This window comes from Prenolepis imparis, unplaced genomic scaffold (genome assembly GCF_030444845.1).
Source record: "Prenolepis imparis isolate NDT839.2.m4 unplaced genomic scaffold, iyPreImpa1.0 SCAF_1, whole genome shotgun sequence".
In the NCBI taxonomy this organism is placed as follows: Eukaryota; Metazoa; Arthropoda; class Insecta; order Hymenoptera; family Formicidae; genus Prenolepis; species Prenolepis imparis.
Genome location: NW_028141159.1, coordinates 6,341,428 through 6,368,196, shown reverse-complemented (window position 1 = coordinate 6,368,196; position 26,769 = coordinate 6,341,428). Strand labels below are relative to the sequence as shown.

At 29.8% G+C, this 26,769-nt stretch overlaps 6 protein-coding genes across 8 annotated transcripts in view; 2 read left to right on the top strand and 4 right to left on the bottom strand.

Annotated features, from left to right (window-relative positions):
• LOC145944068 (tachykinin-like peptides receptor 99D) overlaps nucleotides 1-670 on the top strand; it is an 88,740-nt gene extending 88,070 nt beyond the window's left edge. The window contains exon 7 of the mRNA XM_083052092.1: nucleotides 496-670. Coding sequence (XP_082908218.1) covers nucleotides 496-617 — 122 coding nt within the window. The 3' untranslated portion in view covers nucleotides 618-670. The remainder of the gene's footprint in view (nucleotides 1-495) is intronic.
• The window catches only part of LOC145944101 (uncharacterized), a 327,150-nt gene extending 326,383 nt beyond the window's left edge, over nucleotides 1-767 (bottom strand). Inside the window, exon 1 of the mRNA XM_083052145.1 lies at nucleotides 656-767. The gene's annotated coding sequence lies outside the window, so the exon portion shown is untranslated. The remainder of the gene's footprint in view (nucleotides 1-655) is intronic.
• Nucleotides 768-3,132: 2,365 nt separating this feature from the next.
• LOC145944091 (peptide deformylase, mitochondrial) lies at nucleotides 3,133-5,417 on the bottom strand. Its single transcript, XM_083052134.1, has 3 exons — nucleotides 4,941-5,417; nucleotides 3,427-3,804; nucleotides 3,133-3,308 (listed from the first exon to the last, which is right to left on the bottom strand). The coding sequence occupies exons 1-3, from the start codon at nucleotides 5,169-5,171 to the stop codon at nucleotides 3,198-3,200; spliced, it is 720 nt and encodes a 239-aa protein (XP_082908260.1). The 5' UTR covers nucleotides 5,172-5,417; the 3' UTR covers nucleotides 3,133-3,197.
• A 5,677-nt stretch (nucleotides 5,418-11,094) lies between these two features.
• LOC145943917 (cytochrome P450 4C1-like) lies at nucleotides 11,095-20,941 on the bottom strand. Of its 3 annotated transcripts, none has more exons than XM_083051850.1 (11): nucleotides 18,467-19,756; nucleotides 16,976-17,156; nucleotides 16,712-16,821; nucleotides 15,324-15,414; nucleotides 14,595-14,789; nucleotides 13,716-13,782; nucleotides 13,407-13,533; nucleotides 13,151-13,238; nucleotides 12,951-13,063; nucleotides 12,603-12,840; nucleotides 11,095-12,100 (listed from the first exon to the last, which is right to left on the bottom strand). In XM_083051850.1, the coding sequence occupies exons 2-11, from the start codon at nucleotides 17,151-17,153 to the stop codon at nucleotides 11,760-11,762; spliced, it is 1,548 nt and encodes a 515-aa protein (XP_082907976.1). In that variant the 5' UTR covers nucleotides 17,154-17,156; nucleotides 18,467-19,756; the 3' UTR covers nucleotides 11,095-11,759. The 3 variants fall into 3 exon arrangements, with proteins under 3 accessions (XP_082907976.1, XP_082907974.1, XP_082907968.1); XM_083051848.1 differs by having other exon boundaries at nucleotides 19,421-19,756; XM_083051842.1 differs by lacking the exon at nucleotides 18,467-19,756 and adding an exon at nucleotides 20,808-20,941 and having other exon boundaries at nucleotides 11,096-12,100.
• Nucleotides 20,942-22,018: 1,077 nt separating this feature from the next.
• On the top strand, nucleotides 22,019-23,936 carry LOC145943936 (uncharacterized). The gene is made up of 4 exons (XM_083051860.1): nucleotides 22,019-22,322; nucleotides 22,584-22,991; nucleotides 23,067-23,322; nucleotides 23,480-23,936. The coding sequence occupies exons 1-4, from the start codon at nucleotides 22,131-22,133 to the stop codon at nucleotides 23,764-23,766; spliced, it is 1,143 nt and encodes a 380-aa protein (XP_082907986.1). The 5' UTR covers nucleotides 22,019-22,130; the 3' UTR covers nucleotides 23,767-23,936.
• A 139-nt stretch (nucleotides 23,937-24,075) lies between these two features.
• Nucleotides 24,076-26,573, bottom strand: LOC145943970 (aldo-keto reductase 1B). The gene is made up of 5 exons (XM_083051892.1): nucleotides 26,355-26,573; nucleotides 25,155-25,634; nucleotides 24,665-24,871; nucleotides 24,371-24,519; nucleotides 24,076-24,218 (listed from the first exon to the last, which is right to left on the bottom strand). The coding sequence occupies exons 1-5, from the start codon at nucleotides 26,427-26,429 to the stop codon at nucleotides 24,176-24,178; spliced, it is 954 nt and encodes a 317-aa protein (XP_082908018.1). The 5' UTR covers nucleotides 26,430-26,573; the 3' UTR covers nucleotides 24,076-24,175.
• Nucleotides 26,574-26,769: the final 196 nt, after the last annotated feature.

The window sequence follows — 26,769 nt, the reverse complement described above, 5'->3', positions numbered from 1 at the left end:
TGCAGTTTAATAAAATTAATCAAACATGTTTTATATTTTATTGTGATAGATATTATTTTTTATTGTGATAAATATTAATCAGAGAAATTCTCATAAAATTCTTTCCATACCATATTGTCCCACGATTACCACGATTTTCAGAGTAAATTCTAAGAGAAAATTCTCTCACAATCAGTGTACATATTTCATTCCATATCGAATATGTTTGTCATTTTAATTATGGTAATTTCTTTTTTACACATGTTGCTATTATAGAAAATATCGGCTCATAATTAACACATAATATAACGCATGTATATTTCCTTAGATTTTCGCGCAATTCTGTAGTTATGAGACAAAACAATCACTCGCGGGCAAATTACACCGGAATTTACGCATACGACTAAACACAACGGCGCGAAATGGCTCTATTAATTATCATAGTATAATTGGATGTAGCACGATACGTAGTAATCGATGTATCGATGCAAACAAGCCCTATTTCTAATTCGATAGGCACGGTGCGAATACCGCTGCACCTGCAATCAATGAGAGGCGGAAACGACCGGCTGCTGGCTCATCATCGAGGTCACGGCAGAAAGTGGAGGACCTCGCAGACCAGAGGACACGTGTCCTGACAGGAGGAGGAAAACTCTCAACAACAACGAGTACATACCTGGATATAAGAAACTCTATTCCTTGTCTCTTCCTCTCTATCTGCGTGATCGGCTGAATCACAGCTGCGCTTAACCACATCTCGGAAGGAGCGACATTATATTCTCGCCGCTGTTAGCTAGTCACTCTGTAACATACCAAAGACACAACTATTTTATTTCGAGAACTTTAGTCGAGTTTTTCTCTTATCACTAAACGTTAATTGTGATGATATCTGTGTTATTATTGTACATTATACATAGTGTGTAATTCAAAAACTGTAATTCTGTTGACCATCATTGAATTATCTCTCTACTGACGTATCATTCATAGTCGGGTAAAAAGATGGACGGACCAATATATTCCATAACATTGATACACACTGTTTTTCAAAAATGGAGACATAAATTCGCGAATAATTGGTGTTAGGAGAGTATAATGTTTAAATAAAAAAAAAATAATGGTTTATAATGTATAACATCGCGTGCGCGCGTGCGTAATTGTCGTGTTCCTATGTGTTAATTCTTCCGAAAAAAATGAAGAAATTCAAAATAATGCTCGGTATAAGGCTTGGTCTTGTTGTAAAATAAGACCCTTCTCTTCAATCAATAAGCATAAGAATAAAAATATAAAATTCTCACGTATATTTTACATTAACAATAAGTGAAAAATCAAATGTGAAAACTTTTATTTAAGATTATATATGTATCTTCACAACCAACTGCAATGAATTATAAGCTTCTCATTAATAAATTAAACGTTGTAAATTATGTGAATATGCACACTAAATGTGGTTGTGAACACGTAGATAATCTATAGGTAATCAGCAAAACTCTTCTTTTTATTTGCAAAAGTCTAAATTTTAATCGCTTTGCTTATTCATGAAATAAACTTGGAAATAATACACATTTTTCTATTTAGACATATTGATATCGTAAAGCCGGTCTGAAGTTTTTAATAAAGTTTAAGAAATCCTCTATTTTATCTTGATATTAATATATTACCATTTTGTTTGTTTTATCAATTATTGTAACTTGCATAGTACTTTAAAGAAACTTCATTTTAATATATATCTCTTTTAAATATATGATTATTCATTCTCGCTTTGAACAGTTTAAATATTAATAAATTCAAGAAAAATATCTGTAATTTCTTTTCATGACGCATATTTCGTTTAGAATTTCAGATGTTGTTGGAGCAAGAAATACTCTGGGAAAACAAACGCTTTTTAAGATACGATTTAGATGTACATATTACACGTCGCATAATAGCATAATACTAATAAAAAGTACATAATTAAGAAAATATTCAAAATCGTGATTATTTATGAATAAGAAAATAACAACGCGCAGCTAAAAGATCACATTATCGGAAAAAAGCGACCATGTTTCATCTCTCTGAACGGTCCAAAACAGTTCTGTACATAAATGACGCACTGAAATAATAAACAGGATATACCCGGAACCAAAAAACTTTTCATACCATCGCTGATGTGATATTTATAACTCGCTTTTTGTACCAAATATTCTAGCTATTCGCAAAAATCTTCTATCTAGATCAAGTTTATTCTAAATAAAAATAGACGGGTAATGCTTTTATTTGAAATTCTTCTCTTTTGAAAAATATAAACTCCGTCGAAATATGAGAAAGAAAATTTTGCGAATCGATTATTCACATACATTTTTAAAATATATGAAAAAATTAGAAAATTTTTTCTCGTTATCGAGAAATGCAATCAAATCGTATACATATATTAATAAAAAAAATAATCATAGATTATATCTGCATTAATATAATATATATTTAATATCATATCTCAGAGACCATTGAAAAATATAAACGTGATAGAATATAACACAAATGAACGATATTCAAAACTGCGCTAGTAAGATAGCGACTAAATGTAACGCCCTATAGGAATCATGTAAAAACACGTACGGTTTCGCACGAAAAAATATTTATTCTCTTCATTCATTCGGTACTACATAGCTCCGCATACCTGTAATACTGAATACCTGTAATATGTCTAATAGTCTGCTATGATTGTATCCTGGAAAATGCGTAAATAAAATATCTAATTTTTTATGTATGCTGTTGTACTTCTAATTAATATGATAGAACAACCATATGCTTCTGTGCTGAGATATAAACGATTTCTATTATCAAGGTAAATCATTATATGCCATGACATGTAATTATCAGACATTAATTTCTTTGAATTCTCAAGCGAATAATAAAACAAACAATTTATTATCAAAGAATATAATCAATTTATTTTCTATAAATCATTCTATATAAAAATAGCAGATATTATAATCTCTTCTATTTAATATATTATCTATAATAAAAACATATGTGTGAGATAAATAGCAATTCAATAACAATTCTAAGAAACTAACTTGTAAAATGATATTAATAAGACAATAAATAATTAAATGATATGATTTAAATGTCAATTTCACATGTTTTATATAGATTGTGAAAAATTAATAAACGCAATTTAATTTTCATATAAAAACACTGCATCTATTTCAATCAATATAAATAATAATACATAACATATTTTATTTTTTCGGCCAATAACTTAAGTTTATTTGGCCTCTGTTTTTGTTAATTTTTTCCCAAGCCGTGCAGTGAAATGTATTTATATCCATTTTATCTAAATACAGTTTTCCCTAAAAAGTAAAAAAAATTTAGTATATTTTTATTTTTTATAATTTTTTACATAATATTCTATATAATATTTTAGTATTATATATGTATATAAAATTTCTTCTCTTCTCTAAATCTTACTTGTAAGTGATCATATTCGTGTTGTGCTATTCTAGCGGACCATCCACATCCTCTCCATGTAAACTGCTCAGCGGAAGCATTCAGAGCTGTAATTTCCACTTCATAAGCTCTCGGTACAGCAGCAGAATATCCACGAATGCTTTCGCATCCTTCATAAAAGATGACAGGCGTATGATCTATAACTTTTAACTCAGGATTAATAAAAATTGTCACTGGAATGATTTCCATTTCATGAACTTTCTTGATAATCTCGTGACTCGTTTTCATATGTTCCTTCGTGTGTTCTATAACGAATATTTGCCATGGAAGTCCAATTTGAGGTCCAGACATACCGCATGCTTCATATTGCCGCATAACACTTATCAAACGTGTGATTACCTGAATAATCAAAAACAATGTAATGCCATTTTTGTGTTTTATATCGGATCATGAGATTTGTAATGTATTATAATAAAATTAATTCCTACAACAATGAGAAAAAAAACATAATAATAATAATAATAATAATAATACTTATAATAATACTTACTTATAATAAAAAATAATCTGATTGTGAAAAAAATTGAATAAAAAAAGATGTATGAATTCTTGCACTAATTTTCAAGTTATTTTGATATTATTTCATATTATTTATAATCACTAAAAATAAGTAACTATTTAGCTAAAAAAACAAATAAAAATTATGTTTCATTTTTCAAGAAACATAAGCGTATCGCATCTTTTGAATTTTCTCTAGTCTCAATATAGAAACAAATAATATTGATAATGATTGAAACATCAGAATAATTAAATCTTGAATAAATTTTAGAATTGATCTTGAATTTATTCACTAATCTTGTACAAAATTTATGCAAATAAATGCAAAATCTTATATTTACGAATGTTTTATGTTTATTTAAATAAATTTAAATGAATTTACACACACATATATATATAAGATATCGCATCAACTTTCTATAGTATTTCTTAATATCTTTTTATTTAGTCTGCAGTCAAGATTGCACTACAAATGCTTCGAAACATCATTCTAATCTTTACTCTACATTCCAGCAGAATAAAGATAAAATGATGTTTTGAAGCAATCGTAGCGCAGTCTTGACCGCAGCCTAAATAAAAAGATATTAATACTATAAAAAGTTGATGCCTTAATCAAACATAATATCGTATTTCAATATATATGGCATTTATTATATTTTTTTAATTTGCATGGCTTTGCAATAGAATATACAAAATGAATTTATCTTATATGTTACAATCATGAAATATTTCTTACAAACAAATTATAGGTTTCTTTTTTCTTCTATATATTTATTGTAAATCTTATATTTACTACCATCACAATTATTTGCAGCATTGATTATTTATGTTTACGTGCATGTTAAAAATTACAGCTTTTTTTCTTTAGATTGTATATTTTTCAGATTTACTATCACTGTCTAAATATGTTATAAAATTTTATTCTATTTTTTTTTAAACTCAGAAAACATTTACTTACACTTTAAAAGAATGATTACCTTTTGAAAGTCCGCCAGTTTTATGACTTCTGGTTCTATCTTCATGGCACGACCACGTAGGACAGGATCGCCTACTTGGCAAACGTGTTCGTACGGTAACCTATTGGAATCCGTGCCCAAGAAATCCTTGAATCTTTCTTTCAGTTTATGAAAACTTACAAATCGTGCATTGTTTTTTCCAATGACAATAGCACGCGAGGCCACATTACCGAAATGATATGGTCGAAACATTATTCACTATTACGCGTACTTTCAACGTATTTTTAGCGGACAACCAAATTTAGGTTATCACATCTACGATGAATATTTTCACTGTTATGTTTTCTACCCTGATGATGACGACATATCCGTAAGGATATCCGACATGCGCAAAGCGATGGTTAATTAGAGATTGGTATGATTGAATGTCGATGCATTCAATAATAAAATAATTAAATTGCAGTCGACTCAAATTTAGTCACACAAAGCATAAAAATAAACAAAATATTTTATATTCGCTTTTAGAATGACAATATATATATGTTGTACCTGACAATAATCAGCGTCTTCGTTTCATTTTGATGAAAAGATATCTTGAATAAATATACAGATAGAGACGGTTTCGCTCGACTCCCGACACGAAAGAAGACACAACGAAACGGATCATAAGTACCGAAATCGCGATATTTACACATAGTAGCGGGATTGTATATATTTTCTATTGCAAACAAATACTTTATGCGACACTTGTTATACATTTTTTGCGCGGAATACACTTATAAACAGTCGAACACGAGTAATATATAGAGCGATTTGAATTTCGCCATCTATCACAGCGTCTCGCGAATAACCGCGGAATATGCAATCGAAGAGTGGCTCGATATTCTTAAGCGCCCTCTTTAAGCCAATATCAGACTAATGCATTGAAAATTAATAGCGTTTTTCACTGGGAAAACTAGTGCGCACTGAGTGCACATAAAGGTTATCACATACAATTTCACAATGATATAAGTAATTAAAAAAGTAAAATAATTAATAGTAAAAGCTATTATTATCATTACTCATATTGAACAATAATAATAATAGCTCTTACTATGAATTATTTTACTTTTTTAATTACTTATATCATTGTGAAATTGTGTATGATAACCTTTATATGTGCACTCAATGCGTACTAGTTCTCCCAGTGAAAAACGCTATAAGATTGCACGAAACTTGATTAATCAGAACAAAAAGAAGCCTTTATTCTCCTTTTCTAATTAATCAAATCTAATCTCAGATTTCAATCCATATTATCTGACTTAGAGCCGATTTCACCATCTCCGATTAAACTCAATCGACCGATTAAACTATATCTTTGTCTCTTTTCAGCTACGTTCTTAAAAAGAGACAAAGATGTATAGTTTAATCGGCCGATTGATGAGTTAATCAGAGATGGTGAAACCGGCCCTTATAATTTGCAATGTGCAAGATGAAAATTAATTCATAATTTTATATGTCACATCTCACAAAAATGTATATAGTATATGCTTTTTTTTAAAATGTGTTTCTATATAATAATATATAATAAATATAATAACACGATATAAAATTATATAACAAAGCATGAATGCAATATATATATATATAAAATTCTTTATCCAATTTCAAAATAATGACAAATATATATGTATACCTGAAATTATCAGTACCTTATTTGCTCCACTTCGACGAAAAGATATACCTTGAAATGGCGACAGTTATTTTTCGACTGACTTCTGAAACACGAAGAACGACACGACGAAACGAATTATATATCGAAATCACGATATATATTGATATGTATAATAGCGAGATTGTATATATATATATATACTTACATTGACAAACATTTTATGCGATATTTGTTCTAATTGTTCACTCATAATTTACTTTCAAGTGACGAACGCGAGAAATACAGCACGATTTGAACTTTGCGATGCATCGCGGTGCGTTCCGTGATTAACCGTGGAGTACGGAAAATCGAAGAGTGACTCGATATTCTTAAGCCCGCTTTAAGCCAATATCAGACTGTGCATTGAAAACTAATATTGCATGAGACTTGACCAATCAGAACAAAGGAATCTTTTTGTTCTATTTAATCAAATCCAATCTCAGATTTCAATCCATATATTGTCTGATTTATAATAATTCGCAATGTGCAAAATGAAAATTTATTCCTAATTTATTTACATGTCACATCTCAATGTATGTGTGCATCCTGATATATATATATATATATATATATATATATGTATGTGTTATATAGGTATATGTGTCTATACTCTTTTCTTTACAAATGTACTTCTATAATGATATGATATAAATAAGCATATGAATAATGTGTATACATAAAATTCTTTATCCAATTTCAAAATGATGACAAATACCGGAAAATAATCAGTACCTTTGCTCCACTTCAACGAAAAGATGAAATGACAACAGTTTCGACTGACTCCTGAAACACGAAGGACGACACGATTTACAGATACCGAAATCACGATATTGATATGTATAATAGCGAAATTGTATATATACTTACATTGACAAACATTTTATGCGACACTTGTTATAATGTTTCCCATGAAATTTACTTTGAAGTGACGAACGCGAGAAATACAGAACGATTTGAACTTTGCGATGCATCGCGGTGCGTTCCGTGATTAACCGTGGAGTACGGAAAATCGAAGAGTGACTCGATATTCTTAAGCCCGCTTTAAGCCAATATCAGACTGTGCATTGAAAACTAATATTGCATGAGACTTGACCAATCAGAACAAAGGAATCTTTTTGTTCTATTTAATCAAATCCAATCTCAGATTTCAATCCATATATTGTCTGATTTATAATAATTCGCAATGTGCAAAATGAAAATTTATTCCTAATTTATTTACATGTCACATCTCAATGTATATGTGCATCCTGATATATATATATATATATATATATATATATATGTATGTGTTATATAGGTATATGTGTCTATACTCTTTTCTTTACAAATGTACTTCTATAATGATATGATATAAATAAGCATATGAATAATGTGTATACATAAAATTCTTGATCCAATTTCAAAATGATGACAAATACCGGAAAATAATCAGTACCTTTGCTCCACTTCAACGAAAAGATGAAATGACAACAGTTTCGACTGACTCCTGAAACACGAAGGACGACACGATTTACAGATACCGAAATCACGATATTGATATGTATAATAGCGAAATTGTATATATACTTACATTGACAAACATTTTATGCGACACTTGTTATAATGTTTCCCATGAAATTTACTTTGAAGTGACGAACGCGAGAAATACAGCACGATTTGAACTTTGCGATGCATCGCGGTGCGTTCCGTGATTAACCGTGGAGTACGGAAAATCGAAGAGTGACTCGATATTCTTAAGCCCGCTTTAAGCCAATATCAGACTGTGCATTGAAAACTAATATTGCATGAGACTTGACCAATCAGAACAAAGGAATCTTTTTGTTCTATTTAATCAAATCCAATCTCAGATTTCAATCCATATATTGTCTGATTTATAATAATTCGCAATGTGCAAAATGAAAATTTAGTCCTAATTTATTTACATGTCACAATGTATGTGTGCATCCTGATATATATATATATATATATATATGTATGTGTTATATAGGTATATGTGTCTATACTCTTTTCTTTACAAATGTACTTCTATAATGATATGATATAAATAAGCATATGAATAATGTGTATACATAAAATTCTTGATCCAATTTCAAAATGATGACAAATACCGGAAAATAATCAGTACCTTTGCTCCACTTCAACGAAAAGATGAAATGACAACAGTTTCGACTGACTCCTGAAACACGAAGGACGACACGATTTACAGATACCGAAATCACGATATTGATATGTATAATAGCGAAATTGTATATATACTTACATTGACAAACATTTTATGCGACACTTGTTATAATGTTTCCCATGAAATTTACTTTGAAGTGACGAACGCGAGAAATACAGAACGATTTGAACTTTACGATGCATCGCGGTGCGTTCCAAGATTAACCACGGAATACGGAATATGGAATCGAAGAGTGACTCGATATTCTTGGCTGCTTTCGCGAGAAAATCAAAATGATCCAGATTAAAATGATCCTGTGCTGTGATTGGTCAAATCTGAAATTTCACTGAATTTCATTGAAATTGGACTGAATGAAATTCAGTGAAATTTCAGATTTGACCAATCACAGCACAGGATCATTTTAATCTGGATCATTTTAATTTTCTCGCGAAAGCAGCCCTTATTAAGCCCGCTTTAAGCCAATGACTATGCATTGAAAACTGAGATTGCATGAGACTTGACCAATCAGGACAAAGGAATCTTTGATTGGTCCTGAAGTCCTCATTGGTCAATTCTCATGCAATGTTAATTTTCAATGCATAACCTGCGATATTAGCTTAAAGCAGGCGTAAATAAAATATCGAGTTACTCTTCAATTTCATATTCATCATCCGTGGTTAATCGTCGGGATGGATCGTAAAGTTCAAATCGTTTTGTATTTTGTATTTCTTGTGTTCGTCACTTCAAAGTAAATTTCGCGCGATAAATTATAACAAGTGTTGCATAAAATGTTCGTCAATGTAAGTATATATATACAATCTCGCTATTACACATCAATACCGTGATTTTATTATCGATAATTCATTTCGTCGTGTCGTTCTTCGTGTTTCAGGAATCAATCGAAACCGTTGCTCATATACATATATATTTCAAGGTATCTTTTCGTCGAAGTGGAACAAGTGCTGATTATCATCAAGTACGTATATGTATAATTGTTGACATTCTGAAGTTGAATAAGAAAAATATTTTGCATTCATGTTTTATAACGTAATATTTATATGTCGTGTCATACATTACCTCAGACAGTAACATATACTTGCAAAGAAAACACACACATATACGACATACCCCAAGTATAGCACAAAAAAATGTATAAAAATTGTTTAAAATTCATTTTTAAAAATATTTTTAAAGTGTTATAAAAAATTGATTAAGTCCCTTCTCGGCAACAAATTTTTTATACAAAATTTTATATGAAATATGTCCATATATAATTAGTTTTTATATATAATGAGATATAATTATATATTTTTCTTTAAGTATATATGTTTAAATTTGCAATTTAATTATATGGACTTCTCATGATTGATTTTATGACAAATTTGTCAATCTATTCATTGTTATCGCAGTTGACTTAAAAAGAGTTTAGTAATTTATTTTATAATTAATTGCAAAAAATACAATACATAATATACTAGAACACAGGGGAAGAAATGTACTATAACAAAAATCATTTATATGTTATATAAGTGATACTTATACAATTAGATACAAGATAAGTACAGTTTATCAAAAATTGTTTGTGTTTTACGTTATTTTCATAAGACAAAGTGACTTAAAATTAATAAAGTGGTAATAAATGAATATCATCTCATTAATCTGTACTTGTTTGTTTTTTTTTTTTTTTAGTACTTATTCTTTTATGTCATTGACACATTTTATATCTTGATATTAGACATTGTATCTAATATCAAGATATAAAAGTATGTCGATGGCATGAAAGGATAAGTACCATAAATAAAGCAAACAAGTACAGATTTAAATTAATGAAATATTTATTTACTTTGCTACTTTATTAATTTTAAGTCATTTTGTCTTATAAAAATAACATAAAATACAAACAATTCTTGATGAATGCTATATATCTTGTATCCAAGTATCACTTATTAATATGTATACAGATTTTTTTGTTATACTACATTTCTTTTCCTGTGCTCTATGTATTATTATTGTATTACTTTGCAATTAATTATAAAATAATTATTAATTATTTTTAAATGGACTGATAACGAATAGATTGACAAATTTATCATAAGATCAATCATGAGAAGTCCATAGTTAAATTGCAAATTTACACATACTTAAAGAAAAATATATAATTATATCTAATTATATATAATTATAACTAATTATATATATGGACATATTTCATATATAGTTTTGTATAAACAATTTTTTACTGAGAAGAGACTTAATCAATCATTATAACATTTTAAAAATATTTTTTTAAATGAGTTTTAAACATTTTTTATATATTTTTTTGCTACTTGGGACATATCAGAATATATACATATATGCATTTGCGCCTTATTTATAAGGAATGAATTAGATATTAAATAATTATTTTGATAATGATTGTGTAAGAGATACATTGAAATCTAGAGAATATGCTAATATGACTTTCTTTTTTCTCTTAATCTTTTTTGAAATTCTCTCTAATTATGAATCTTTGCGGAATTTTGAATGTTGTATGCAGAAGTCGTGTTTTCTTCGAAAATGCATTTGTAAATAATGTATAAACTACAAGATAAATTTCCCAAGAGAAAGAAAATGTGACTAAGTCCAGTTTACACGTCAATTAAATTTAAATTTATCATGGTATTTAAATTATATCGATTTAATCTGCTTTCATTTTTGTAATATATATTATTAATATTTTGCCAAACAATCATTTTCATAGGAAATAAATGTTTACAACTCATTTATTCATGTTCTTTTAACTATATCGGCTATGCAGTAGTAAAACATATATTTGCTCGATGTTTCGTGATGTTTATTGCATTACTATATGTAAAAGTATATATGGTATGCACACTATACGTAATGATAATAACGATGAAAACATTCAAAGTCCGCAATTGAGAAAAATTACGCACGATAAATTTATTAAGCAAAAAAGAAAAATAAATATTTGCGAGTAAATAAATTATTTCTTTGGCGTGAAATGAACGAGTATGTCTTCGCCTGGTCGAAGCGTGAGAGTGGCTTCAGACTGAATTACATCCGGCTTTTTTACACTTTTTATTCTCCACTTTCTTAGAATAGCTGTTAATATTGTTTTCTCTTCGAGTAAAGCAAATCTCTGACCAATACAATTTCTTGGTCCAGCGCTAAACGGAATGTAGGCATATGGATTCCTATGTTTTGAATTCTCTGGATGAAAACGATCTGGATCGAACTTTTTTGGATCTGGCCAAACTTCCGGATTTTTATGCATTAATACAATTCCCAACATGACTGTAACACCTTTCGGAAACGTATAATCACCTAAAGTAAAATAGATTGTTATAGGTTATTATATATAGACTATATTCTGCTACATACAATTTTATATCGATAAACTTTTTTAATATATAAATGGTCTAAAAAATTGAGCTTTTGTGTAAAACTCACAACATAACGTTAAACTTACTTTAGACAATTTGTATATGATAATTTGTGACAGAATTTTATTTGTAATAAAAAAATATTTTAAAAAATAAAATTTTACACGCGGAGCATAAAATGATAAATAGAATTTTATCCTGAATTTTGTTGTAAAATAGAAACCATCTAAAGCAGGTTTTAAACTATTGGTCTTTTGTTGAATCACATTTATTTAATCTTTAATAAGTAAGAGAAAGATATCTCTCTAAAGAGAAACACATTGTTTTCATCATTTAGGTGAAAACATTAATTGCGAATTTTATAAATTTATATATTAATGTAGATATTTTATTGTTAAAATTTCTTTTATCTTATTATTAATAGAAGTAAAGTTCTGTCATACCTATTTTTACGTCTTCCGCTAATCTCCTTGTGATTATGGGTACGCTTGGGTATAATCTGAGCGATTCTTTTATGATCCTATCGAGGTACTTTAATTGCGACAGCTCCTTTACGCTGGCTGGTGTCTCGGAATCTTTGAAAACTTCCTCGAGTTCTTCATGAAGTTTTTCTTGATGCTCGAGATTATTGCCCAAGAGAAAGAGCGTCCAGGCTAACGCAACCGCAGTTGTATCATGGCCCTAAATCATTATATATTCTTATTATTTTATAACTAACACTCCCTTATAACTATATTACTGAGTTTGATAAGAGAATTTTGCGTTAAATTTCAAAGATTTTTTTCTCTTACCTCGAACATGAATGTATCAACTTGTGCTCTTAATTCATCATCGGTTAACGGAGCTTCGTCCTTCTCATTTTGATCTAGTAACAGATCCAGAAAAGCTTTCCTCTTTCGTTTACCTAACGCAATAAATTTCACAAGACTAATTCAAAAAAATATTCACACAATCAAAACACACACACACGTGTATAACAATAATTTAGTACCTATATCACCTATATCAAGTTCATCCTCTTTTTCCGATTTGACGGTACTATTTCGCGATTGTCGTGCAATCTTTTTCTTATTTATCACCTGAAATTTATCATTTATTTATTGTAAACTTGTTAAATTCATCCAACTAAAATAGTATAAATAATAAATAATTTAGTAAAACTCTTAATACATTATATAATTCTGATATCTTATTAATACATTATATTGATTATATAATGTATGATTAACAATTTTTTTTACACGTACTTCTCTCGTGAATTCATGTATTGTATTAAGCCCTGAGTTATATTCCTTTCCTGGAGGTATTAAGTTGTACAACCAATCTGGCCAATACCACGGTCGAAACAATCGCTCGAGTATTAATTGGGCGTTTCTAAAAATACGATTAAAACGTTAAACCTATATAACAGCGTGTTTATGCTGTTATGTTAATTAATTAATTACAAAATCATACAAAATTTACTGCTAATTCTTAAAAAATCTTAATAAATTATTAATGCTATTAACTATTCTATTACTAATAAAATAATACAACTCAAACACAATTTTTCATACCTATGTATTGTTGTGGTATATTTGGTTTCAATTTCTTGAGCACGTACATTCACACCCATTGCCGTTTCTGCAAAATAATAATTTAATAACTCTCTCATCAAAATATGCTACACTGCTTATAAATTCCCCAAAAAATTAAAATTAATACATATTATAATTCTTTTAAATAATATAGAGTCTTAATAGTTAATTTTATTATATACAGAGATTAATTTATCGACATAACAAATTTTTCTTATATTTAAATAGCTAAATAATATGCCTTATATTTGCAACTAAAGAAAATGTGACATAAGATTTGATATAAGATTCGGTTTTTCGTGTTGGTTTACATATACAACGTCAGAAATCAAGCTCATCAAAATTATACTGGTATTGTAATTCGTGATTACTGATTTCACATACAAGAAAGAAAGAATTTTGCTGCTGCAGCATTTTTCCATTATATTGCCACTACATATTTGATAAACTTCGTTTCGTGAGAACGAACGGCATTCGATACAATAATAATAATCAATTATTCGATATAAAAACTTATTTTCGCGACAGAAAACAGAAAGTGTGCTGGTTTAATTGTAGAAGCATAAATTTAATGTTGAAACAAAATAATTTAAACATATTTTAATCGCTTTGATAACATAATAAGTGATATAAATAAGCAATCAATTTATTATCATAACGAAAGAACTTTCCCCGTGATTCAGTCAAATTTAATTTAGTATACTTGACAAATCTATCTTCTATTATCCATATCATAATTGATCAAATTTGCTGCTGTAGCATAAAAGCCATAAAATATAATGTGTCATCAATTATACTTTTTTATCCAAAAGATATTATATATTATATAATTACTAACGTAATACATATATTTATTACCACATATAACGTCGAGAGCAACATTGTTAGTAAATGGAAAAATATTGATAGCTTTCTCTGGATTTTTTGCTATCTCCCTCTCGAGACATTTTGTCAGGATCTCTGCTTTTTCAGACATAACAATGGCAAATTGTTCTAATATATTAAAGTGGAACGTTGGCCCGATGAGTTTTCTGTCATGGAACCATTGTTTTCCTGAAATAATATCGATTAGCGATAAATATATTTATGTATTAAAAATATCATAGGAGATATTAAGAAAATAAATGCGCATAGATAATATAAACAAAATTATCAAAAGCATTGTTACATCTTACTTTTTTATCGCATTTATTTGTTTTTATTACTGCTGAATATTTGCAATTGAAATAAGATGAGTTTCACAAATAACTTATTGTTAATAATGTTTTTAAAGCGCTGCAATTTATATAATATTTCCTCATTGATATCATGAATTTAATAGCAATATATAATCTGTTACATAAATAATTGAACACAAAGCTGAGAATACGAAAGGGTATCTTTTCTTTTTATGTCAGAGTATAAATATACATGTACAAATTTGCGTATTTATATTAGAGTAAAACTTTATTTTTTCATCTCATAGTTTGTTTAAAATACTTTCGCGATATATCAAAAACATATAATCTAATGTAAACTGCAATTTACTTTTCATCTTTAATGAGATACAATATAAAAAGACATAAAAGAGTTTAATTATAAGTTTACCTGTAGAAGTAAGAAGTCCTTCGCCTAACCAAGAATGAAACATTTCATAGGGTTGTCCTTTCTCGATATTTACGGTGCTGGGCAAAATAATCTGTAAAAATGAATTATTTAAAAATACTACAACCGTGAGTGCAATAATTTATCATATTTGCTATACATAATGTCTTTTTTCCAATTTTCAGTTCTTTCGAAAATAAAGCTTTGTATCTTATTCTATATTTTCAATTTATTTTTTTTTATGTTTTATTACGTTTTTCCACATGGGGTGCATCATTATACTGAATATCTTATATAATATTTTAAAGATGAAATTGATAATTAATTAGATCGCTAAAGTGCGGAAATTACTTGGAAACTTTGACCATTTAGTTTTCTTGATAACGCAAATAAAATATAATAGACGCAAATATTGCCGTTTAATCTGAATAATATATGTCCTTTTTATTATATACAAATAGCCTCGATATATCTTACTTTTTATTTTTATTCTTTAGTTTATGTGAATAAGCTAGCTTGAACTTTTTGGTTTTAAGTAGAAAAAAAAGATTGCAGATTCGGCAGATATTTTATACTTTATAGCAAAATTAGATCGATTACACTATTCAACAAAAAATGACTTTTCGAACACCGGAACGAGACTAGTCCTTTCTTATAGTTTTTTAAACACTGAACACGAATGCGATTTCCAAATTTCTCTTGTAATGTGATGGAGCAATTTGGAAACCGGTTTCGTGTTCAGCATTCAAAAAACTATAAGAAATGACTAGTCTTGTTCCGGTGTTTTTTTCTTGTTGAACAGTGTTATTATACGGACAGCGAAAAGATTTGTTCGTTAATATTAACTTTCCTTGCTGAAAATAATTTTGCTAAATCCTGGCGCACACAAATACAAAATAATTTTCTTAAAATAATAAATTATTTTCTAGTCTACAATTATCAAAGTAATAAACTGCAAGAAGCACACTTAATAAGAATAAACTATTTTACTTTAACAGCGAATTTTTTTATATTTTTACAAAGAAATTTATTTAGCAAAAATTTTTCTATTACATCAAAAGAAAAAATTTTGCTGTGATATTCAATAATTAGTTTTATAATAGCGAAAGATCGTTTTTCACATATCATTTTTCATATATGTATGCAACAATTGTATAACAAAATTCTTTTTCTCCGTGTAATTACATTGAGAATTTTTTTAATAATTATATTTATTAATAGTAATAAAATAATGTTTAATAATAAGTTTATTAAAAAGTTTGCTTTATTCCATTATCGTAAAAAGCTTCACCTTCTTACGATAATAAATTACTACTTATATTACATTCGTCAAATAATGTAATATACATATAACTGATACTTTACATTAGCAAGATTCTTTCCATTCTTACCTCGAAAAATTCAGGTTTATAGATATTAATCCACGGTTTCGTGCCAAGCCAATGTATGAAAATTCCTTCTTTAAAATGTAGCATATGTTGTACAAACCAATGTATGCGTTCTGTGGCACATAAACAAACATTTACTAATTATTATACTGATTTAAAGTAAATAATGAATTTTTATTTTAGGTTTTTTTTTTTTTTTTGCTAAAAATATATAAATGATATTTGTAAAAGGTATAATGCCAATATCTTATTCACAAAGTTGTTTACCGTAGTTCGTCAGCTTCATTAATTCAAATGCCACGCCAAAAGGAAATCCACCGATTTGAGGAATGTTTTTGATCTTTCGTCGAAGAACATACTGATGATACACTATCGATATAACTGTGGGAATTATTAAAACCATGATCACAGCACACAATATCAAAGAGATTAAGTCCATTTTCATAACCTGTGAACATATTAAATATAGTTCGAGTTGCCAAATAAAAGTACTTAAATTAATATAAATAAAACTTGTACTTCATTGAGATCATCTTTTAAAAGATTTATTGCTTAAAATGTATAATTATTTTCATTTTAATAAAAATTTGAAAATATGATGAGCGTTTACAAAATATTAAACTGATATTGAATTTTTAATCTTTAGTCAAACATGTTCGCATAATAATTTAATAATGTAAGCGCTCCGTCATCACATTATTTTCATTATTACTGTTTAAAATTAAAACAACCGAATTTCGGAAAATTACACAGAGAATTTTCTCTTAGAATTCACTCTGAAAATTATGGTAATCGTGGGACAATATGATATGGAAAGAATTTTATGAGAATTTCTCTGATTAATATTTATCACAATAAAAAATAATAATATCTATTACAATAAAATATAAAATATGTTTGATTAATTTTACTAAAAGTATAGTAAAATTTACTAAAAGTATGGTAAAATTAATAAAACATTTTTAAAATTCTTTCCATACCATATTGTCCCACGATTACCATGATTTTCAGGGTAAATTCTAAGAGAAAATTCTCTCTATGTATGAATTGCGAAATTATAAAAAAACATAATTGGTTCTGTTTCCAAAAAATTACTTGCTATATTTTATAGGCATAATACGGTTTTAAAAAATCGAGACAAAAAAATATTGGTTTTATCATAAAATATCCCTCCATACTTTGAGTTTTTTATTAAATCACATTTTAACTTTATGCAAATTACTTTGTGCTTCGAAAAAAATACAAAGTAAAAGAGTTTACTATAATTTTAACTATATAAAGAAAAATGCAAGATTTCAATTTATATCGGGGTACTTAATGTTAAAACGACATTTCACCAAGATATTCGACACTGTTATATCACTGCTTCACCACTAATTATAATATCACAATTTTATCTCATATTCTATTATTTATTATATTTTATTATTTATATATAAATATAATATAATTAAATACGACAAGATGTGGCCGAGAAAAAGAAAGAAAAAGAATAGATTATTTTCTCAAAAAAGAAAAATCTTTTAAAAGAACTGTTTTTAAAACAAAAAAATATATAAGATCTCCACCCTTTTTCTCAATTCAAGATTTAATTGCCAAATGATACTGCGAGTTTAATCTTTATAGGGTTACTTCGACCAACTCTGATTAACTTTAATCTACAGATACGTTCTTAAAAAGAGACAAAGGTAATAGTTCATCGTCGATTAAAGTTAATCAGAGTTGGTCAAAGTGGCTCATAATGCAAAAGAGACTTACTCGTTTTGCGTGTTACTTCCCAGTGATCGAATCGACGTCGATTTTTAGTCGAATCGATGTCGAATTGACGTCGATTCAACCAATCATTTCTCGCTAAGTTGAGTTTGCAATATATATAAATACTAATACAATGCAATAAATAAGATTGAATCACTTATCTCATATCTCTGATGAGTTCTTCTTGTAAGCAGTATTGCAACGTTTGGCAAAAAGTTGTGTCGTGAACTGACTTTTATAACAATGATGTACGAGATAGACACCGTTTACACACACATAGTATAAACAATAATACGCATGCTTAAGAGATGCAATAATGAACAATATGTACATACATTATACATCGTGAGTTCCATCTTATTGTCAGACAATGTGCGAGATAATCTCTATTTCGCTTAAGAACATAATGTATATAACTTTATTATTACGATCTCCTCTTTCTAATCATGATTATTTCCTGCTAAACCGGTTATAATTATACTTTATAACTACTTTATCCTTGGTTTATTCTTATAAGAAAAATTGAATTTTTTACGACCGATTAATTAATCATCTAGTAATTATGTATGCGCGCGTACTGGATAATATATATATTACAAATCTATTAATATAAATGTAGAAATTAAAAATTGTTATATACATGTCTATACATATATAATTAAATTCATCGAAACATGTAATTTCCGTTTAAAAATAACAGCATGAGAAAAATATTTTTGTAATTGATAAAAAAAAAAGAGAATATGTAAATCATTCAGAATCAATCAGAATATGTAAAACAAATGGATGCAAAAAAAGCATGACGATGCAAAAAAGCATTACGTATAAAAGAAGATATGTAAGAAAATCGTATAATCCATTTAATGATTAAGTCTAATTATATCAGAAAGTAAATGTTTCTTCGTGTTGTTGCAATACTACATATAAGTGTAGTTGTAAAATCTGATAAGTACGTACCATTGATTTTAATTTATGCTTTCGTTACACGATTACAAAGTCCGGTATCTCTCATTGTCAGTGTGAAACTGTGTCTGCTGGGCGGTATCGAATTATAGTCCAAATATGCGTTGCAAGAACGAACTCGTTTTTGTCAAACTTCCTGTCTGGAGTTTCCTTGTTGTTAAATCTTTTTCACGCCATAAAAGCAATTTAAGAAATCAAACAAGTTTACATAATAATGTTATCTTTATTGAAAACCTCATATATATATAATATATTTCATTAAAAATCGCGATAAAATCACGATTAGAGAATATAAATGTTTGTAATAAAGATGAATGACGAAATCGATTGTGACTCAGTTATTATCGAACCAACGTGGTTCGATAACGTTGCACGTGACAGGCGGTAAGGATATTGGCATATTCGATGGTAGTGACGTGGGTAAAAATTCTCCGGGCCACAAGTGAAGAGCATCTACGAACAATAAGCCGATCAGGGTACCTCGTAATAAAGGTGCGAGAATATTCGACAATCGGTTCCTGCTGGCTTTTTGTGGCCAGATAAATACGAGTTTAGAATCTCCTGTAACGAAGAAAGAGCGAAAAAATTGTATTTGATCCATGCAAAAAAAGAAGTCATATTCGCCTAGTATTTTTAAATTTTTTATTTTAATGACCCATGACCTATGACATCGCGAGAGACAGACAGAATATAAGATTTTACGACTATATATTGATATGTAATAACAACAACACGAATAGACATTGGTCTTTTAATATAATTAGACTGAATCATCAAACGAATATTTAAGTGAAACTTTACGAGATATTTGACGTCCTTTCGGAAATTGACTTAAAAGAGTCTCTCGTAAGAATATCTCATAAAGTTTGATTTTTCGATGACCTCACTTAATACTTTTATATGCAAAATTAATTTATACAAAAAAAATATAACTGTATTTTTAAAAAAAAGTTTAATTGCAATGGGCAGGTGCATCGATGCATCTGCAACAAAAATATAGATATAGATATAGATCATAGGAAGTTAATCTTCAGTACGTTTCTCATACAAATATTTTCCTCTATTACTATTTTTTTCTATCTTCACTTACAAAACAGTATTCCGTTTCAATTGTCAGAAACACCCTATATAAATACACATATATTATGCATAAAAAGAACATATTTGTGTAGAAAGAAGTTCCACAGACATAATTAATATATACATTCAATAGAATGAACATTTCATCATTACAACCATTGTAAATTGTCCATCGAATTTTGGCAGTGTTGATAATTTACGTGAGAAAAAAGATAAATAAATAATCGACATCTCAAGATTTAAGATAACAACTTTCATCTTTTTTCTGTTTAACAGTAAAACGGCTCGTGAAACATTTCACCTGTATTACGACGAATGATCGACGAGGTGATGCTATGCGGACAGACTCCAGCCGGTGAACTAAAGATTCCATCGCCGACGTAGAGCTTCCTTCTTCGGTAGCTGAAGGTGCGGCCTCGCCTCTGTAATGCACGACACGCGAATTTCTCTTCCCAATTTGTGTAGACGGATCCCGCGAAGGTACTGCCGGTGCTTTCTTGAAGGGAAACGCTAGTCACGGTTACCAAAGAGAAACCGTCATCGTCCACGTCCCGGCGCGTCAGCTCGTCCAATTTTCTGCACGAATTTTAATTTTTTTTCTTTTAAAATAATCTATTAACCGTTTAACATAGATCATCCTTTTACATAATTATTTCAAGTGAATCACAGGTTGAAACGTTTGTAATTTTTTCATAAGAAAAATGTATGCACATAGCAAAGTTAGCATTCGTAATGAAGATAGAATATTAATTAGAGTCGCGGTTTATCAATGAATCATGACGCAAAAATCACGAATCATTTTATAATCATCGAGAAAATCCTGAATCACGTTCGTACTCTTCATTAAGCCGCAAAACTTGGTCGCCTTGGTTAGCATTATCGTGATTCACTTGACACGGTATTGCGTGCTCCAGATTTCAAATGTCGCGATAATCTTTCGACCTCGGTTTGTAGAATGATAATCGGATTAATAAATGCCTATTCTGTATCTCGTCCGAAGCATCGTAATATTGCTAACTGCGATTGATATATAGAAAAAAACGCCAGAAAGAGAATTTGGCTGAAAGCACGGACGTGTCACAAATTTCTTTTGTTTCGTATATTTTCGATCTATTTGATGCATAAAGATCGATCCCCAGGTTTACTTCGACAACTCATGACTATCGAAGTATCAAATTTTCAAAGACGCCTATAAAACACGGAAACTGTACATACAATCCTCTACTCGAAACTGTCATATCCGCTCTCCGGCGGAGATCCTACTAGTCCCATTCTTTTGTATTCCAATTCGAAAGTTTCAAGTAAAAATAACTCGCGGATCTTAGCAATTTTATCGTCGTATCTTGAAACATAATCAGATTCATCGAAATGTCGGCCAAAACCAGTGAGTAACCTGTTTAACTGATTATTTCATTAAAAGAAAGCAGAAAAAGAGAGAAAGAGAAAGAAAAAAAATATAATTGCTGAAGATATCAGCTGATTATTTAATTAATAAAACTGATACTTATCTCTTTCATCAGGTAAAGCTCGTGACTCGCCTTTGGCGAACGTCGCATCAGAGATCGAGGAACGTCGATGCGACTTGATCGGCCGCCACAGAGACCTTCGGGACAAGATCACCACGATGGAACGGTCTATCCCAGCCTTGATGGCGTACAATCTGTGTCTGACCGAAGACCATCGTCGAGATAAGCCGTGCGAGAAAGTGCGCGAGATCGTGAACAAGTTATCGCCGCAGCCGGATCCCGCCGATAGACTCCTCACCGAATTGAAGAGCACAGTCGACGACCTTCATCGAGAGACGACACAGTTGCATGTACGGCATGATTGACACATTCGACGATAAGAATTCTGGGTAAATCTTGCCAGTGCTTGCTTTTTTTAACGCGATAACGCGAATACCGCGCGTGCGATTTATTAACGCGTTATCGTATCGAACGAAGGGCCCACGTTTACCAAAAATCGTAAAATTAAGGTGGACTGTGAAGAAGTCACGCAATTTTATAAAAATACGTGCAACTATTACAAATCTATCGTGACTATTTTACAGTTACAATCTCTTGTTATATTTATACAGGATAAGATCATAGACGCAGATGTGAAATTGGAGGAAACCGGCATGGAATTGGAATCCTTGGAGCTAGCTAACAAGGAGATGGAAGAGAGACTGGTAAGATTACGAGATGAAGTGACCAGATACAGTACACCCAGTCTACACTCCATTCACTCCGACGATCTGATATGCTTGAGAAAAATTCGTCAACTCGCCGAAGAGGAATTGAAGCTGAAGAACTGCATCAAGGAGCTCGAGAACAAGGAAATGACGTATAGACGACAAATGAGCAAACTACTATCCTGCAAGAAGCTTCAACGCCGAAAGATGATGGAAACAGGGAAAAATAGTAGACTATGGTCTCCGCTGAAAAATCACGAACACGATGCGTATGTGACAAAGAGAAAATATGCTCTCAAAGATAAAGGACGAGTAAGTAAAAGGAATGTATGTAAATCACATAAGATAGATTCTCTTCCATAATTTTATGCGTTTCTTTCGATTTAGAAAACTTGTTGTTCGTGTGCGACATCAGCGATGTTAACTGGTTACGAGGAAACATTGAAAGGATCGTTTAAAGGACACAAAAAATTATGCCCGCCGCCTTCATGCTGCATCCCGCTAGACAATCGTATAATCAAACCTCGCGATTATAAAGTATATTGCAAATCTTGTCAACAAATCTCTACATTCAAATCCAAGTCTCCTTACGAATCGACGAATGCTTCTTGCGAATCTTTATACAGTGTCGCCTCGAAGATAGGTACGTATTCGCCTTTTGATTTATCTTCTATATCGCACAAATTTTACTGGAATATTTTACATATAAAATTAATAAATTCATAGAAATTTAAATATTCTCCTTTTCACGTTAAAATTATAAATTATAAATGCAAAGGTACGTACATTAAAAATTTCAGATATACGATCGCTCAAACGATTAACACAATCTTCTGTATCGTGTGAACTCGGCAAGACGTGCAACGAGTGCGAGACTCCTGCTGCATGCAAACAAATTAATGCTTGCAAATATAAAGAAAAGTGCATGCGTGAATCATCGACTGCACCCTGTGATTGTACTGTGCCGCCGTTGGAGAAGACTCGTCAATCAGCAACTTTGCTATGTTCAGGATCGGAAGTAGAGGACAGCGATAGCGACGATGTATTTTGCGAGTGTTGCACTTGTTGCGACGATTTATCAATATGATTAATATCAGCGAAAATGTATCCATATGATTAATATCTCAACAATTAGATCACTTAATATAAAAAAATACAGTATATAAAGTCATTTTATAAATTGTGAAAATATTTTTATTTTAATATTTTTAACATACAATTTTACATACAAATTTTGTAATTTAGAAAAAAAACTTGTATATTTTTGTAAAATAACGACGTTATTTTTCAATTTTTAGTATGCAATTATAAAAAAAATTCATACATAAATAATATATGGAAAATAATTATATATTATAAACATAATGCACACGAAGCAATTAATAGAGTCCTAATAGTCCTAATAACCAAATAAAAAATATATTTCAACGTAACAAATTTAATGAAACACAGATATATCATATCGACTTCTAATTTTTACTTGCTCACTTAATTACTTAAAATGGAATGTTGAAAGGATAATAAGGACTGTGATTGGAGCTGAAAATAAAAAACGAAAAAGTATTAATATATATCGCAATTTGAAGATACATACAATTACTAATTCTAATTAATAATACATTCTATATATCCAATCTAAAAATATGAAATATTCTAATAATAATGATAAATAAATAGTAATGAGATCTTACCCGAGTAATGGACACATTCGTCCATTGCAATCAAAGGTGTCGATATATGCGATATCATCAGATGTAAGTTTAAAGTCGAATATCTCACTGTTTTGAGCAATTCGTGACTTGTTGACTGATTTAGGAATTACAATATGGCCACGATCCAACTGCAAACAATTATTAAAATTATTTGAATTTTATATTAACATATCAAATTATATCGGTTATGTCATAAATATGGATTTTAAAATACAACTTAAAAATTTGCAATTATGTTTAACATATTGTGATTTATGAAAAAATGTAGCATACTTGATAACGTAGAAGTATTTGCGCAGGTGTTTTATTGTACTTCTGTCCAAGCTCAATTAATTTCTTATCTTCCAGCAATATTGGATCATCCGGTTTGGCCCATGGTCTGTCTGGTGATCCGAGTGGACTGTATGCAGTAATGAGAATGCCCTTCTCTTTGCAGAAATCTGATAATTTCTTCTGCATTAGGTATGGATGACATTCAATCTAAAATAATACAAAAGTGATTAAGATATCTATAATAAAGATAAATTTCTATAAATTTCTTTTTATAGTTTCTCAATGTATTTTATATAAATATAAAATTTTATAAATTAAAAAACAAGTTAACAAAATCTCATTATACATGTTAAATCAATTTTCACTTGAAGATAGAATTATATTTAAAAACTAAGTAGTTCATATAATATTAATGCAATCATATTGAATTATATTGAACTGAGAATTAATCTCTTTCAATTTCCTTCAATTGTTATCATCCTTAATTTACCTGATTTGTAACAGGTTTAACCGATGCATTCTCAAGTAACCTGGTAATTTGCTCGGAATTGAAATTACTAACTCCAATGTTTTTTGTCAGACCTTTAGCTAGCACTGCTTCCATAGTCTTCCAAGTATCCAGATAATCTACATCACTCAAGATAATGGTACCCTCAGGAGTTGTAGGAAAAAGGGGTCCTCCTTCTTTATATCCAACTGGCCAGTGGATTAAATAAAGATCTATGTAATCAAGATCAAAATCAGCTAGCGATTGCTTGATGGCTGGTTCAACCAGATCGGGTCTATGGAAAGTATTCCACAGCTTGCTAGTGATAAACAGATCCTCTCTCTTCACGACACCCTCTGCTATTTTTTCTCGAATAGCGACACCAACTTCCTTCTCGTTGCCATAAACATGAGCACAATCAATATGTCTATAGCCGATATCAATAGCATCTTTTACAGCTTGGGTAACTTCACCTGGTTTCGACTGAAATAAAATAGAGTCAAATTAAAATAAAGTCTTTGATCATTTGAAATTCTCTTTCTTAAGAAAGATTTCTATGATGGGAATATTTAATATTACTTTTGTGAGAGAGAGAGAGAGAAGTAGAAATAATAAGATTTTTGTTATAATTAAGAAAATTAATTCATTTTCTAGATTTTATGAATAATATATTGTAAAATACAAAAACATCATTCAAATTATATTACTTTAATAATGCATATTATACATATTAGCACTCAAATTTATTTTATTCACGTTTAAGTAGGAAAATGTGATTAATTATGCAGTTGATTACGTGTAACATGTTTGCATTTTTATGTTTCTTTCCTTCAATAAAAATGCATAGCATAATAACCAATGTAAAAATAGCAAACCGTATCTTATATCATGTTGACAACCGAGATTCCTACAAAATAGATTCTATATTTACGTACATATTTCCTTGTCTCTTATCTCGCTTAATGATAACATAGATGTAATCTAGCTCATGAACATTGATGTCAAGAGCTATCGCGTTAAGATAAAAAAAAAAAAATAAATTCCGATTATATAACAATCTCTTTCTGTGTAAGTGGACTATTTTTCACGAAAGAATTTGACAAAATTCGATTTAGCGACAAAATCACGTATGCCGGGCATCAGATGAAAAGATGTCCGGATCGCGATGAAGGTATAACGAGATGCAAGAGGAGAAATACTCGCCTTCCAGGTGCCCAAGCCGAAGGCTGGTACCTCGTTGCCGTTGTGGAACTTCAACTTGGGTACGTTCAAGACCATTTTATATAGATATGACGCACCGGTCCTCGCTTGTGCACGTCGCAAAGGCAGACAGTTTGAATGAATGCTGAGAGCTGAGAGCTGTCACGAAGATGCAACTAATTCCGAGCGATGCTGCGCAATGATCGTGGCCGTGGCTCTCGCAGAGTTCTTTTTATAAGCGTCTCTACCCCCACCAAGGAGGATGAGATTCACAAACAAGACCAATCTTTACTCCCACAAAGATGGCTCTTTGTATTGATATGACACATATACATATATATCTCCCAAGTTACAATTACGTATATTAATACGTATAAGCAATATTCATTCGAAATTATTCCATTTCCTAATTCTTAAC